The 17,615-nt window shown below is 41.7% G+C and overlaps 1 protein-coding gene across 1 annotated transcript in view; it reads left to right on the top strand.

Annotated features, from left to right (window-relative positions):
- PLS1 (plastin 1) overlaps positions 1-17,615 on the top strand; it is a 125,651-nt gene that overhangs the window by 64,563 nt on the left and 43,473 nt on the right. Inside the window, exons 3-5 of the mRNA XM_075548827.1 lie at positions 5,905-6,068; positions 12,169-12,298; positions 16,703-16,835. Of these exons, the coding sequence (XP_075404942.1) occupies positions 5,905-6,068; positions 12,169-12,298; positions 16,703-16,835 (427 nt within the window). The remainder of the gene's footprint in view (positions 1-5,904; positions 6,069-12,168; positions 12,299-16,702; positions 16,836-17,615) is intronic.

The following is a 17,615-nucleotide window of genomic DNA, read 5'->3' as shown; positions in this document are numbered from 1 at the left end:
TGATACACAAAACCGATAGTTTAGCAGGCAGATTATTATTTCATGTACTAGGAACCAAAGCTCAGGACAAGTTGCATGCAGGTTTGTGAGAAGGTGGCCTTTGAAAGAACACACACATATATGTTAATTAAATATGTATTATAGTATAAGAAGAATATCTTGAAATTGCATGAATATGGCTTTCAAACTTTTTATTGTGAATTAGGTTGTTTATAGCGTAGCTAATTAGTTTTACATTTAACACTTCATAAATACTTTGTTTCAAGTCATCCATTGCAATTCCCTCAATGTACCATCCTCCATTCCAGTTCTCCTGTGTTTCCCATTTCCTTTCCTCCTTCATGCCTGTCTCCCTGAATTTTGTCCTTGGGTAGATTCTATCCCTCTGATCTTAAATGGTTGAATGTTCTATGACAGGGATAGTTCCATTCCTGATCTGACGGTAACGGAGGCTCATAATCTTGGGGTTGCACAAGGCTCTGTTTGACCAGTTAGCCTCAGCTTTTTTATGATTTTGAGCTTTGTTCCACACTTCTCTCCTGGACCTTCTATTGTGATCCTTTTCAGAGCAGATGGTGGTGGTAGCTGGGTGCCATCCAGTTCTTTGGTCTCGGGGTGGTGGAGACTGCCAAACATCTCTATATATTGGATGCAGACCTACCTTCCGGGAAACAGCCCCTTCACCTCATATCAGATTACAAGGTGGAGGATGGGTACATAATATCTGCCAAGCCATTGCACTCATGCCTGGCCTCGCCACATTGACACCTACCCGTAACCATCACACTCCGGGCTATAATCGCCACAGTGTTCTTAGGCTCAGGTTTATCATAAGCCTAGTGAATAATGGATAAAACTCATTTCTGTTTGGTGAATTACTTGATATGATTCTTCTAGCTGTAGTCTTTGTGACTCCCACCAAATGACTGGGGAGGATTGTGCAGATTGGAGGTGCTTGTGGCTCACTGAGGGGATTGGATAGCTTAGCCTGCTGATCCTATGAATAAGGCCCATTACACTTTAGTGGGGTGAAACTGTAGGGACTCGGTGTAGGGAACTGCCATGCCGAGTGATTCTGCCATTCTACTAGGCTTCAAACGAGCCATCCCGGCGGTGCGAAAGAAATTGTTCTTAGGAATGGAGTGTCCTTTGGACCTTGATCCAGGAGACAGAGCTGTGACATTGGAGTCCCAAGGTGCAGAGCCAGGACACCAGCACAAGGCATACCAGTGGTGTCATAGCCCTCGGAACAAGAGAGCTAAGTGTTTGGGGCACGAGGCGTGCTGGCAGACTGACATGCCTGGCACTTTCGGGTAGCTATATTTGCTGGCCCATGGAGCTCAAGCTAAGTGTCTCTGGTTTAGGCTTACTGATTGAAGGGGTGTCTTTGGCCATATACTGACAGATCTAAAAGAGCTTTGTAACAGCCTTGAACAGAACAGAGGCTGTGGGGCCACAGGGTTGTGGGACCTGGGTGTCCCTTCAGGGGCTGTTCTGATTGAAAAACGGCCTGGAGTTGTTTCTGATGCTGGACTGTAACCCTTTACCAACAGCCCTGATAAACGCCATGTGTGTGAGTATAGTCTGAGTTCTGTTTGGCCATTGCAGCGAACTAGCAAACTTATCAGAGTCAGAGAGAGTAGTGTGGGAGGGGCAGCTAGTGTCAGAGTTGGTAAAAAGTTAGGAGGGTGGAGGCATGTTTGCCTTCCACCTCATCAGACTTGGCATTGGACTGATGCTAATGATGGTTGTCCCTCCGCCTTGATGAGTCAGAGGATGCTGGTCACCACCTCACTGCACCACTGATGGAGACGAGACACCATGCAGAATGAGTTTAAGACTAATGCAAAGAAAAGCTGTTTCACTAAGTAAAGCTTCCCACCCACCCCACTCCCCTTGAAAAAAAAACGAACGCTCTCAGGGAACATGACTCATGCACACCATGGCTGTGAAATCAAATGAATTGTACACCCTGTGGATCTTTCCATCTCTCCCTGCACAGGCTTCCGCAAAGTACCAGCTGCGTGGGATGGTGGCGGACTCCCCTCGCTGGCAGTGCCTGAAGCTGGCCTTTCCTTTCTTTGAGGCTTGTGCACATAACTGCCATTTGAGCAAGAATCTGATATGATTTTTATAAAATTATTCTTCATAATGGTACCAGGGACTTTATGCAGTGTTTTCCAGACAAAAATTGGGGAACCTGCCCCTTTGGAGCATTGAAACAGAGGAAATAATAAGAGTGCCTCTCCTTGTTCGGTATTCTTTTGTTTCGTAGATGCAATGTGAGAGACTGAATAAAAATGGTACCCAGTGAATTAGTAATATATTTTCTTTGTTGAGTACACTAACTTTAATCTATGACTCAGGGGAATATAATCTTACAATATTTATTTAATGATCTTTTGAATAAATAATTCATTGGTGAAACAATTCTGACAGCAAGATAATTTTCTCTGTGTTAGGAAAGTACTAACACCCAGTCATTTTTAGAAGATAAACTGCTGCTCACTAGCTCAACAAGCCTTCTGCTAATTTGTACAGAATCATTTTTCTCAGAGGCAGTGAACACACCCATGTGGCTTTATTAGATAAGATACTTCAGGGTCACTGGGAAGGAAGAACTGGGATTTAAAATATTTCTCGGTTCTGTTTGTTTGTAAACGGTAAACCTTGGGATGATTATTTAACTTCCACCTTGATTTTCTATCTTTAAAATGAAAGCATGACTAACTGCCTCAGAGTAGTTGGCACAGAGTATGTGCTTATTAAATTTATGTCTGTTATAGCTTGTCATTTCCTACCAAATCAGAGGGACAGAGCTTGTACTTAAGGACCTGGGTAGCTCTGCTCAGAGTTCTGCCTTCTTACCATTTCAGTACGATGGTTAACAGGGAAATATGTTTGCCCTCAGTCTTGCTGGTTTTTGAACGTTCCCCACCATGGTGCTGTATTTCAGAACTGTGAGAAAAGATTCTAAATTGGTAGTGTACCAATGATGAGATTTTTCTTTCAATTCAAAGCAATCAGTATTATGGCTGCAATATCAAGCACCTTGCTTTCTAGCCGACTTATGAAATGTTTTGTAGCTCAGGGAAGAATTCACTCTAAAATTTAAAAATTAGAGCTCCAAAGGAAAATTTGTGGATTTTTTATTAATAATTTAGTTGTGGTGATGACTGCTCTGTTCTTGAGAGAGAAAATACAGGAAACAAAGGGACTCCTATCAGAGGAGCAGAGAGCACACACACGGTGGATCCAGGGAACTGCGGGAACAATCCACCTCTCTCTGCTGACTCTGGGAACAAGTGTTTGCCCCTCTTTGTTCTTTGTTAAGAATGATGTTCCGTCTCTAGGGAAGAGCCTCTCTGCAATGATGCGGAAATGCCTGGAAACTTGTTTCTCAAAGTCCAAATACAGTGTGAAATTATTTCTTGAACATCCTATCTCAAAATGACACCAAACATGATTCAACCCTCATAATGATGTCTTAAATACGTAATGAAGAAGCAGTGAATTATTGATGAATGAAACAGATCTGCCATTAAATGCAATCTAGTACAGAAATGCCTGATGTGGTTTTTATATCCGCACTTATTTTATGTGGAACATGAGGGCAGACATGTTCCATTTTGTAACTTGTCAACAGTTAGGTTCTGGGTGGGCTTATTTTGGTAACAACTGGAGTGTGGAAAGCTAATGAGTGGCCATCCAAGGTACAACTATTGGTTGCTCTGTGTCTGGAGCAAAGAAGAACAAAGGTAATAAAAAACCCATGGAAATAAGACCACGTGAACTCCAGTCTCAATGGCCTGAAACCAGAGGAAGAACCAGGTGCTGCCCAGCGGTCATTGCCCACTGCTCAGTAAGGGAGCACAATAGGAGGTCCTTGATAGAGTAGGAGAAAAATATATGACAGAACCAGAAATCCATTAGGTGTCTACTCAAGTCCTCCTTCAATGCAAGAACATGTTGTTCTAATACTGGCATTCTGTGACACTCACCTTCCTGACATGATCACTGAAGACACAATGAACACATAAGCAAATGTGGTAAAGAAAGCTGATGGTGCCTGGCTATTAAAAGGTGTACTGTCTGGTCTTAAGGGCTTGAAGTTAAACAAGTGACCATATAGCAGGGAAGCAACTAAGATCACATGGAAGAAGCACACCAGCCTGTGTGATCACAAGGTGTCGGCAGGATCAGGTATTAGGCATCAGAAGACCCAAAACAATCATACCGATGTGAATGAGTGGGGTAAGAGTTGAGATCCAAAGCCCATCTGTACACAATTGGACATCCTCTCACAGAAGGGTTACAAGGAAGGGTGAGTCACAGAGTGCAGTGTAGCACTGATGAAACACACAACATTCCTCTAGTTCAGTAGTTCTCAACCTTCCTAATGCCATGGCCCTTTAATACAGTTTCTCATGTTGTGGTGAGCCTCCAACCATAAAATGATTTTCATTGCTACTTCATAACTGTAATTTTGCTACTGTTATGAATCGGACGACCCCTGTGAAAGGGTTGTTTGACCCTCAGAGGGGTCATGACCCCCAGGTAGAGAACTGCTGCTCTAGTTCTTTAATGCTTCCTTCCCCCACGCGCCCCCCCCCACTATCATAACCTCAATGCTGCCTTAAAACCTAGCTAGACCGGAGTATGTACACATGGAACTCAGTACAGATAACCCCCCCCAGGAACAGCGATGGGAGAAGCGATACCATGAGTGTAGCGGGAAGGTGTGGGGAGAAAGGGGGAACCAAATGCAAGTATCAGCATTTAGCATCCTGCCATCCCCTCAAGGGGGACGAACAACAATAATTTATAATTTATCAAGGAAAGAAGAAAATATTCTAAAATTGATTGTGGTGGTGATTGCACAATTATTTATTTGAACCATTCACTTGTGTGGTATGTGAATTATATATCAATTAAACTGTTTTAGAAAAAACCGATAATGTTAAGCTATAGAAAAAGAAGAAAAGAACCATCAACCATCTAGGACAGAAAGGGCAGCAATTCACTCAGGAGTGAGACTCAGGAAGCAGGAAGGGATAGGAAAGACGAATGAATGAAAAGAAATGCTGAACGCGGAAAAAGTGGGAAGAGTACTGTTATATTACAGAGATTGTAATCAGTGGTGGCGTGGTGATTCTGCATTGGACTTCTAACCGAAAGGTCAGCAATCCAAAGCTACCAGCAGCTCCATGGGAGATAGATGGGATTTTCTTCTCTGGTAGAGTTAGTCTCGGAAACTCACAGGGGCCAGTTCTACCCTGCCCTATAGGGCTGCTGTGTGTTGAAATTGACTCGGTGGCAGTGATTGAGTGATTCAATGCCACGAAACAAAATATGTGTGAATTGTTTAGTGGAAAACTAACGTTCTCTGTGAACTTTCACCGAGATCTATCTATCCATCTCTCTCTCTCTCTCTCTCTCTCTCTCTCTCTCTCTCTCTCTCTCTCTCTCTCTCTCTCTCTTTCTCACACACACACACACACACACACACACGTAGAAAAATAAAGTCTATATGGGTGTTTCCTCTGGACTATTGTTGATCTGTTTCTTTTAGATATATGAGACCTTCTAGTCGTAGGTCTTTCAGACTTAGTCATGTGAAACCTGGCTTTTCCATTTGTCAGAGCAGTGCTCATGCTTTACACTTACAGTATATGTGGTCGCCCTGTAGTAGGAGGAGCCCCATGTAAATAGAAGAAGAGGTCTTTTGTTTTGCTGAAGTGTATGGCATGCCCTGTAAAGTTTAAGTGCAGAGGAGATTCCTGCTCCCTCTGAAGCAACCGTGAGAGGTTCTGTATTACTGTGCGTGTCTCAAACCACTTTCCGAGTCTGATCTTCACTCAAGAGCACACATGATAACCGATGGCTCTTCTTCTGTCTTTATAGACATTGACAACAGTGGGTATGTCAGCGATTATGAACTTCAGGACCTCTTCAAAGAAGCAAGCCTTCCGCTGCCTGGCTATAAGGTGCGAGAGATCGTGGAAAAAATTCTCGCAGTGGCTGACAACAACAAGGATGGCAAAATCAGCTTCGAAGAGTTTGTGTCAGTAAGTAATCTAATCTTCTAGTGGCCACTGGTCAGTTCAAGCAGAATTTCAGTGATGTCCTCGTCTGCCGTGGTTAAACCAAGCTGCAAAAAACATAGTAAGAAATATAGTAGTAAAAGTCACTAATAATTTCCATGAACAATGAATAAAACCCAGAGGAAAAATTCTCCAATTGCTTGTGATTGCAGTTAAATACAATTCATGTTGACTATCTCTGTGTACAGATTGTTTTAGGAACACCCCCCACCCCAATAAGGTTAAAATAACCTGGAAGTCATATTAGTTGGCCTTGGAAAATGGAATAGTACTGTTCTATTTATTCTATAATTGAAGTAGCTACGCAATATGTATGATGCCCCTTCTGGAAACTAGTTATTTCCTTCCATAAGGAATAACTGCAGCTTCACCTGCTGGCCCCATGTGGATTTTGATGCTACGTATGGTCGTTGTGTTTCATTGTTAACCTCTCTAGCTGCTCGAGGTGAAAAATAACAGAACTCAATCAAACAAAAGAAAAATGGATTCTAGAACTGTTGTACACTTCAAGCCTCCCAGGCCAAGAGAGATGAGAGACGACTTGGATAAGTTGCCAGAGCCTGTGTGCAGTTGAACAAGGGATGCTGCTTTCTTCCATTAATACTACCAGGACTATTGTTTTTCTTATGAAAACATAGACATTAATATAATGCAATAATTATGGAAATAAATGATTCTTCATTCATTAAATAAAGAGTATCTCTCTTGCCAGGAAGTCTGAGAGGCACTGCCAGTAATATGCATGAAAAGCGATGTATAGTCCCTGATTTCATGGAATTTACATCTGGTAGGCAAGACAGAGTAACACAAATGTATAAAAGACAACACTGAAATGTTGTTGAAAGTTTGTATTTGTGATAAACAGGTAGGTCTTACTATTAGAAAAGGAAAGATAACGCTGTAACAAAGATAATTATTGTGTCCGTTCATGAGTATGAGGTACAAGCGATTGAAGTTTGAGGGAGGCTGAGACACGGGAAGGTGGAGAGGTTTTGTGGCATTCACTAGTGGTCTCTACTTACATTGCTAGGTTCTAATATCCCTTGCGATGGCCACATAGAACTCACAGAGAAGATTCATGATTAAAGGGTTTACTAAGAAAGTTAACAAATTGTAAAACCCGTGAGAAATGCTCAGGACACCATTGTTCATCAGGACAGGTTAACAAAGTTCTTTCAGGTCTGCTAATAAATGCCCATAGTGACCTACCACCCTGCTGTAAACTTCAACTTTAACACATTCCGCTCAAGGTCCAAAGGTCAACAGGCCCAGCTTCCCCAATGAAGTACGTAGAACAGTGGTTCTCCACCTTCCTAATGCCGCGACCCTTTAATACAATTCCTTCTTTTGGTGATGCCCAACCATAAAATTATTTTTGTTGGTACTTTATAACAGTAATTTTACTGCTGTTATGAATTGGGCGACCCCTGTGAAAGGGGTCGCAACCCACAGGTTGAGAACCGCAAGCCTAAAGGCACCATACTCCATATGCCAGGCTCCTGCCCCAATGCACTCACCTTTATTTGATGTCATAGCTGTCTTCTGGATCCAGGAGGTTCACTGCACAGGGATCTTGGGTCCAGAGGATGCTCTCTACTCTTGACTCTTGCTGGTTGTGAGATCTTCCATACTCCCTTCTTAGAGGACTCATTTTATATGCAACAGGATGCATTCCAGGGAATCCTGTTCATAATTACTCCCAGGTAAATCTTATCAGTATCTCCTCTACCTTCTTACTAAACCTATGCAGGGAAAAGTAGCTTGGTAGGAGTTAGAGGGTTTGGCTCGAGAGCCACATTAAATAATTCACTGCCTCTGCAAAGGTTAACTAAAAACGGAAGACAAATTTTAAAGAGTTAGAGGTGGGGTGCAGTAGGAGAATGAGTAATGTCATTAGGGAGACAGGAGATAGCATATTCAAAGGCCCAGTGGCTGTAGTTGGAGTTGAGATGGTAGAATAAGAAATATCTGTGAGAAATCTATCAAGGCCAGGTCATGCAGGGTCTTTTCATTGATAAACAAGTGTTGTTAGGTGTCATCAAGTCTGTGTAGTGATTTATGACTCTCTGTATCATAGAACAAAGAAACAACATCCAGCCCTGCGCCACTGTAACATCATAGTTGAGCCTAATGTTGCAGTCACTGTGTCAATCAATTTCATTGAAGGGCTGTTACTTTTCAGTGACTCTCTACTTTATGAAGAATAATGTCCTTTTCTAGGAACTAATCTCTCATGATAACATGTCCAAAGTATATGACATATTTTGTCATCTTTACTTCCTAGGAGTACTCCAGCTGTACTTCTTCCAAGACAAATTTGTTCTTCTGGCAGTCCATGTTACTTAGAATATTCTTCACCAAAGCTATAATTCAAATGCATCAATTCTCCTCTTGTCTTCCTTATTTGTTGTATAACTTTCATATGCATATGAAGTGATTGAAAATACCATGGCTTGGGTCAGACATGGCTTAGTCCTCAAAGTGATTTGCTCTTCAACACTTTTTAAAGATCTTGTACAGTAGATTGACCCAATGCAATACGTCATTTGATTTGTTAAAAAGATTTTATTGGGAGGACTTACAGTTCTTATGACAATCCCTACATCAATGGTATCAAGCATGTTTGTACATGTTACCATCATTATTTCCTAAACATATCTTTCTGTTTGAGTTCTTGATATCATTTGATTTCTTGCCCAGAGCTTCCCTCAGCATTGACTGTGGATCCAAGCAAGATGAAATCCTTGACAACTTCACCTTTGTTAGTCATGATGTTGTTAACTGGTCCAGTTGTGAGATTTTTAGTTGTCTTTACAATTCGTTTTATTCTACACTGAAAGCTGCTGTCTTTGATCTTCAAGTGCTAGCAAGCACTTCCAGTAAGTCCTCTATTCTTTCAAAGCAAGGCTACATCATTGGCACATCACTATTATTCTAATAGCCATCTGCATATCACTATTATGCTAATAGCAATCAATACTGCATATTGCTGCTATACTAATAGCAATGGCAAACCAGCAAGAGAGGAGGACTAGAGTGTAAAGCCACATGATCATATTTGCATTAAAGAATATATATATCACTCTGGCTGCAACGTGGAGGACTCATTGAATTCAGTCTTACTGTTTCTAGAGAATTCAATAAGAACACATGGGAGAGGAACAGGACACTAACCCACCCAGGGGGAGAGTATTGGTTGTGTCCTCACAGAACTGGAGCGTACATACAGACCCCACCATGCCACACCAAATCAGGAGCACAGAGGAATTCACAAAGAGACCGGACCAGATGCCGGCCCTAACCAGGATTAGTCCAACCCCCACCATGGAAGGGAGTACCACAGAAAATGAAAATAGCTCGTCTGGTGTGGAAAGGAACTGACCTACCACACCACACCCAGAATGAAGCTGAAGCAAAGGAAGGAGGAAGAACGGAGCAGAGCACACCTGGACCCACCAAACTCAGAGGACGATAGCCTGGCTCGAAGGGCCCAATGTACAGAGAGGACCATATAGCTGGCCCCATGGCAAGATGCGACATCCTGCACTGACCCATGGCCCTACACAGGGCAGCACCCGAGACACAGTGGGGGATATGTGACTGAGCTGACCCCACCACATTGAGACAAAACACTGGGGGCATGTAATACAGCAGCGGGGGAAGCACAGCTAGGAGGTCCTGAGGGAGTATAAAGGATGGACTCTGGGGTCAGGACATAACACCCCATCAGACTCATCTGGAAAACACTCCTAAAGGTCAACAAACAGACCTTGAACTACTAACAGGCTCCCCCCCCCCATCTTTTTTTTTCTCTCCTTTTAAATTTTGTATGTCAGTGACTATTTTGTTTGGTAGCTTGTCAGTGTTGCTGCCATCGTCACCATGTTTTTATGTGCCACTTTGTTGCTGTCGAAGCTATCCCCAATTTTATGCACATATAATATCTCTGCAGGTCCATCTAGACTAGATAGGTTAGACAAACAATGTGAGAAGAAAATAACGGGACCAACGGTCTCGGAGGGACATGAGAGCATGGGAGGTAGGGGAAGGGAGGAGATGTTGGCCAACCCAGGGATTAGGGAACAATGAGTGGTTCAAAACCAGTGGAGGGAGGGGATGGGAGGACCGGTAGGGAGTGACCAAGGGCAAGGTAACTGAGAGGAATTACTGAAACCAGAATGAAGGCTGAACATGGTAGTGGGACAGGAGGAAAACATAAGGAAATAGAGGAAAGGAGTAGGAGGCAAAGGGCATACATAGAAGCCTAAACACAGACATGTACATATGTAAATATATTTATGATTAGGGGGAAATAGACCTATGTGCATATATTTATAAGTTTAGTAGTAGGGTAGCAGGTGGATATTGGGCCTCCTCGCGTGCATTCCCTAAATACAAGAGCACCTTGCTCAGCTAAACGGTCATTTCATGATACCCACCTTCCCAACATGATCACTGAAGACAGACGTGTGCATAAGCAAATGTGGTGAAGAAAGCTGATGGTGCCCGGCTATGAAAAGATTTAGCGTCTGGGATCTTAAAAGCTTGAAGGCAAATAAGCGGCCATCTAGCTCAGAAGCAACAAAGCCTACAGAGAAGAAGGACCCAAGCCTGTGTGAACACGAGGTGTTGAAGGGATCAGGTAGCAAACACCAAAGGACAAAAACCGTCATTGTGTGATCACCTTCCCCACATAAACGCCAAAGACGAATGTGTGCAAAAGTAAGTGTGATGAAGAAGGTTGATGGTGCCCCGCTATCGAGAGATATAGTGTCTGGGGTCTTAAAGGCTTGAAAGTAAACAAGCGGCCATCTAGCCCAGAAACAACAAAGCCCACATGGAAGCAGCACACCAACTTGTGTGATCATGAAGGGCTGAGGGGACCAGGTTTCAAGCAACAGGGGCAAGGGGAACAGAAATTATATCATCGTGAATGAGGGGAGCTTATGATGGGGACCCAATGTCCATCTGTAGACAATTGGACATCCCTTGCAGAGGGGTAGTGGGGAGGAGATGAGTCACTTAGGGTTCAGTGTAGCAATAATGAAACTCTAAACCTTCCTCTAGTTCTTAAACGCTTCCTCCCCCCAACTATCATGGTCCCAATTCTACCTTGTAAGCCTGGTTAGACCAGAGGATGCACAGCAGTACAGATGGGAACTGGAAGCACAGGGAATCCAGGACAGATGAACCCCTCAGGGCCAGCGGTGGGAGTGGCGATACCGGGAGGGAAGGGAATGTAGAAAGGGGGAACTGATCTCAGGAATCTACATGTAACCTCCTCTCTGGGGGATGGGCGACAGAAAAGTAGGTGAAGGGAGATGCCAGGCAGTGTAAGATAGATAAAATAATAGTTTATCAATTATTTAGGGTTCATGAGGGAGGGGCAGCAGGGAGGGAGGGGGAGGGAAAAAAGGAAAATGAGGAGCTGATTCCAGGAACCCAAGCAGAAAGCGAATTTTGAGAATGACGAGGGCAATACATTTATAAGTGTGCTTTACACAATGATGTATGTATGGATTGTGATGTGTTGTGTGAGCCCAATAAAATGATTTTTTAAAAAAGAAAACGATGATGGCAACATCTGTACAAATGTGCTTGAGACAATGGATGTATGTATGGATTGTGATAAGAGTTGTACGAGTCCCCAGTAAAATGATTTAAAAAAAAAAAGAATACATGGGAGAGAGAGTTTCTGAAAGCCCATGTTATCACCATAAGAACTACTTATTTTAACGAGAACCCTTTTGGGATAGACTAGAAACTTTTCACTAACACATCCTTTTATCACATAGCTCATTTAGAGTTGTATAAAAGGTCATGATAAGTTTAGAATAATTTCAGTGTGTTCAATTTAAGTGCAGTTATAACAAAAATTGTTTTAATGGTTTGGGAGGCACACGCATTTGTGTTGTTTATTGGTAAAATGACACAAGATTTGTGTGTGTAAGAAAGTAGCTATGGTAAGTTCCTTAAGAAAAATTGATTTGCTTTTTTGGGATGCCTTTCCATATAAAGCATACTTATCTGATCTAGGCTCAATTTTACACATATCCCATTCCAGCTAATGCAGGAGTTAAAAAGCAAAGACATCAGTAAAACATTCCGGAAAATAATTAACAAGAGAGAAGGCATTACTGCTATTGGAGGAACTTCATCCATTTCCAGCGAGGGGACCCAGCACTCTTATTCAGGTAACCTATTTCTTTACATTTGATCTTTTGGTCATGGATTTGTTCAACTTGTGCTGTATTTCATCAAATCTAAGATGCAATTCATTATAACTGTACCATTAGTTTATGAACCACTGAGGACAAAAAGTACTGCAAGCCAAATTATAACATCTTGACAAATTTGAAATATATCTAAATTTCAAGGAAAGTAAAATGAAAATTCTACAACCATTGAATTCAGTGCATTTCCAATATATATGAAGTGCAATGCTTTTCAGAAAATAGAGACAGCACTGTGGTAGTTGGTTATATTTCAGTAGTAAGTGTGCTTAATAGTGAACATTGAATGAACTTTTATCCTGCGTCATAAAATGACTTTACTTTTAGACCTGATCTGGAATGGCAGAGAGGCTTAGTGTAAGGACTCCCGTTTTGGGGAACCCTAGATACCTGGCTCATTTTTCATCAAGTAACAAAGTGACTAGACAGCACAGTACTTGATTTGCTTGATCTGATAGAATAATCCAGCATTGCACGTCTTCTGAGGAGGAGGGGGCTTACCTCATGTTAAGTCTAGTTCTCAGGGTCTGTTGACAAGTTCTTATAAACTTAAAGAGCACTGTGTGTTTTAAATTTTTGTCAAAACTCCCTGTAACTTTACCCTTATGCCCTTCTCCGGAGACTGGTCTCTCCTGCTAACATGGCCAACATATGTGAGATGAAGTCTTGCCATGTTTGCTTCTAAGGAGTATTCGGGCTGTACTTCTTCAAAGACAGATTTGTTTATTTCTCTGGCAGTCCATGGCATAGTTCATAGTTTTGACAAAAGCCAACAGCATTACTTGTCTGTAATTTGCCATACTTTGTTGGCTTTCATGTAACTGTGATGCTGGAAGAGATGCCAGCAGTATTTCAAATGCCAGCGTGGTTACCCTGGGTGCACCTGCCTCAATGGAGCTTCTAGACTAGGACAGACTAGGAAGAATGACCTGATGATCTGATGCTTTAAGAAATTGACCAGTGGAAACCATGTGAATAGCATAGAATATTTCCTAGTGCCTTAAATGGCTTTAAGAAAAAAAAGCTCTAGTGAGATATAATTTGCATACCATAAAATTCATCCTTTAAACATGTACAGTTCCATGGTTTTCAGTATATTCACAGAGTGTACACCAGGATGACTATTAAAGAATATTTTCATCATCCTAAAGGAAAGCTTTGTATTCACCAACAATCACTTTCCATACGCTACTACCCCTACCTCTGGCATCCACTAATATACTTCCTACTTCTCGGAATTTGCCTATCCTAGAATATTTTTTTCCTAAACTGAGTGTTTCCTCTCAGTCACATAATATTTTCAATACTCATGCATATGGGAGCATGCATCAGTATTTCATTACTTTCTATTACCAAACAATATGGATAAACATTTATACATATCCATTCATCAAATGGTGAACATTTGGATTTTTTCAACTTTTTGGTTATTATGAATTATGCTGATATGACTATTTTGTGTAAACCTTATGTGTATACACATTTTGAATTCTTCTAAAAGTGGAATTGTCACACTAAATGGTGACTCTATTTATTATTTTGAGTAACTGCCAAACTTTTCCCAAATTGACTGTACCATTTTATAATCCCATGAAGAGTCTGTATATAAAAATTCTAAGTCCCAACCCCAGGCCTGGCATGCTGGGACTTCTGGTGGACCTCGGGTTCAAGAACCTGCCCTGGACAACTGCAAATCAAATGATGGAAACGTTGAGGGCTTAACAGCCGAATTTGTGAACTTAGAGTTCCTCCGTTTAATAAATGTAGGTTTGATTTCAGTTTAAAATATCCCCAAACTACCAAGATTGAAAAAGTTTTTGAGGTCAGTGACAATAGAATCTTCAGCTAAGAAACATCCAAACTTCACGCAGCTAAACTTAAGTGGGAAGAAGCTGAAAGACATCAGCACCTTCAAGCTGTTGAAAAAAGTGGAATGTCTGAAAAGTTGAGATCTGTTTGACTGTGAGGTCACCAACTGGATGATTACTGAGAGAGGGACTTCACGCTTTCTGTCCCAGCTGACCTATTTGAAGGGCTATGGCCTTGAGGACCGGGAAGGGAGCCCCTAACTCAGATGCTGAGGTGGACCGTGTAGATGAAGAGGAGGAAGAGGAAGAAGATGAGGGTGATAAAGATGGTGAGGAGTATTTTGATGAAGAGGCTGAAGATGTAGAGGGGGAAGATGAAGTCAGTGGGGAGGAAGAAGCATTTGGCCTAGATGGAGAAGTTGATGAGGATGAAGATGAGGAGGCAAGCAGTAAGAGTGAAGAGCGGAAGAGAGAAAGAGATGGGGGAAAGAACTGTTCAGTGTTAGTTGGACTGCTCTTATGGATTTGGGAGCTGTTTAAGATTAAAAAAAAAAAGCTGGAATTCAGAACTCCAGGACACCCACCACCCAAAGAGCCAAAGAATAGTTTCTAAGACATTCCACCTACCTCTCTTTAGTCCAGTGGTCCTCAACCTTCCTAATGTCGTGACCCGTTAATACAGTTCCTTATGTTGTGGTAACCCCCTAACCATAAAATTATTTTCGTTGCTACTTCATCACTGTAATTTTGCTACTGTTATGAATCTGGTGACCCCATGTGAAAGGGTTGTTGGATCCTCAAAGGGGTCGTGACCCACAGTTTGAGAAGCGCTGCTTTAGTCCCTCTTGGAAATCCTCCACCAATCATGGGGACTTAGCCCAACAAAACTGTGCACGTTAGGTTTCCATGTAAGATTCCAAAGTAGCCTGGGTAGCTGTGTTCGGTGAGTCTGAACCATTCATGGCTGCAAGTTACACTGAGATTGTAACCACGTTTTTACTTCTGTACAACAAAGAAACTTTGTAAATAAAATCTTGGGTCTGCCCCTCCCCCCCCAAAAGTTGTAAGTCCCTTTCCCTCCCCGTCTGTACACATTGAAAACCTGTCTTCCGTATAGTACCTCCTATAACCAGAAGTGATTCTTTAAATCCTTTAAAACAGTATAGTGTATGTATTTCCCTTATGTTGTATTTACTTAAATATCTGTTTCCTCTTATCATTACTCTTACAATGTATGTGGTGGCAGATATAGTACTGTAATGATCTTTATCTCCCTGGACTCCGAGTCCTAGAGGAGGTATGATGCAACAAGAAGACAAGGTTGGTTATAAAATGTAAAGCCATCAAGTTTTGCTGTTAGGGTTCCCATTCAGATGTACTCTTTATTCCAAATAGAATGTGTTTGAACCCGCCCCTGCTAGCAGAGAGTGTCTGTAGACAAGGCCTCTCCATGGAACACTTGTCTTAGACTCAGTAGGGTACCTTCATAAAAACCTGTCCAATCAGAAGAGTGCTTCTGAGTGTATCTGCTGGGCCATTGAAATGCAAGGCAGAAAGGTCAGCTCAGAGGAAACTGGTATGAAGACCAGGATACCCACCCTAAAAGCCAGTGTTGAGAAGCTAATGATGAAGGCAGCTGGCACAGCGCTGGTGACTATAGTTATGTCATGTTTCTTTTTAACATTTTATTAGGGGCTCATACAACTCTTATCACAATCCATACATATACATACATCAATTGTATAAAGCACATCTGCACATTCCCTGCCCCAATCATTCTCAAAGCATTTGCTCTCCACTTAAGCCCTTTGCATCAGGTCCTCTTTTTTTTTTGCCCCTCCCTCCCCGCTCTCCCCTCCCTCATGTGCCCTTGGTAATTTATACATTGTTATTTTGTCATATCTTGCCCTATCCGGATGTCATGTTTCTTATAGTCGAAATTCCACAGAAATAGAACGAAATTATCATTTGAGTAACTTCTTAAAAATTGCTGTAAGGCCTCAAGCAGAGCCCCCTGCATCTTTTTAGAGCAGAATTTATTGCTGGTATTTACTACTTTGGGTTTTTTTCTTATTAAAATACGTAATGTATATATATGAGGGGACATAAAAAAGTTCATGTAAAAATTTCATCATTTAATTCTGCATTTACACAACTTTTTGAATCCCCTTTTCTGTGGGTTTACACACACAAATACAAAAAAGGTAAGTCAATAGAATTGCTACAAAATCATGGAAACATTTATTAAGCTAAAATACCAACATGGAAGCAGTTGTTTCTTGACATCTCCTCCAATTAGGCCTATATACTTCTAAAGGCAGTGTTTCCATCTCTCTTACTCTTCCCTAAAGAATTCAACACTGATTTAGGCCATGCTTTCACTCTCCCCGAGTAACATTTTAAAAGATGGTGTTACTACCCCGTCCTCCTCTTCTTGAACACTCTGCTCCTGTAGTAATATCCATCGACTAGCTTTAGAGCAGAAGGTAAAATGCATTTCTACAGTGAGGTGAGTTTTGTGATAGGCGGTTTGCTTACCTAAGTTCTTCACTTGCAGAGGAAGAAAAGGTGGCTTTTGTTAATTGGGTGAACAAAGCTCTGGAGAACGACCCTGACTGTAAGCATCTCATTCCCATGAACCCCGATGATGGCAGTCTTTTCAAATCACTTGCAGATGGCATCCTTCTTTGGTGAGTTGAGCATTGGGTTAAAGAGGTCTGTTATGATTGCCTCTAGTGATGAGTAAGCAGTCCATGAAAGCTATAAGCTGGCAAATCCATTGTAATTTTGGAACAAGTTAACAAGCAAATAATTAGGTTTTGAAGAATTTATGTCATGCAGGAAATCAAGAGCTCATTATGTGTTTGCCACAATTTTCCTTGAAAGGTGGTCCTTTACTTTTGGATGCCCTTTTCATCTATATTCATGTTAATGCCAAAAATCTATTAATGTATTCATATGATGCATTTAAAATGTCCACAGGCTTTCTTTTTGCACTTTCCAGTAAGGGATTGTTGATTGTTGACTGGACAACAGGATCATGAAATGTAAAAGAAGCGCACACTGCATTTGTGCTTAATTGAAAATAATGTTTTAATTCAACCTTGTATTGCCTCTTTTCAGTCTGCTCTTGACCCCTAAGGAACCCTGTGGTGTTGAAGATTACACATTGGGCAAGGTTTGCAGTTCAAACCCCACCAGCTGCTCTAAGGGCGAAAGATGAGGTTGCTTACTCCTGTGGAGACTTACAGTCTTGGAAACTTGCAGAGACATTTCTGCCTTGTCCTACAGGGTCCATTTCAGTCTGAATTGACTAGATGACAATGATGTTTGTTTCTAAGGATCCCTGGTGGCACAGTGGGCTAAGGACTGAGCTGCTAATAGAAAGGTTGGTGGTTTGAACCCACCAAGAATTTTGATTAGCAGCCGAACAGAAGTGGCAATCGACTTCTAGTACATCCGTTGCCCTC

Source organism: Tenrec ecaudatus, chromosome 4, assembly GCF_050624435.1.
Source record: "Tenrec ecaudatus isolate mTenEca1 chromosome 4, mTenEca1.hap1, whole genome shotgun sequence".
Lineage (NCBI taxonomy): Eukaryota > Metazoa > Chordata > Mammalia > Afrosoricida > Tenrecidae > Tenrec > Tenrec ecaudatus.
This window is presented reverse-complemented; position numbering and strand designations above follow the sequence as displayed.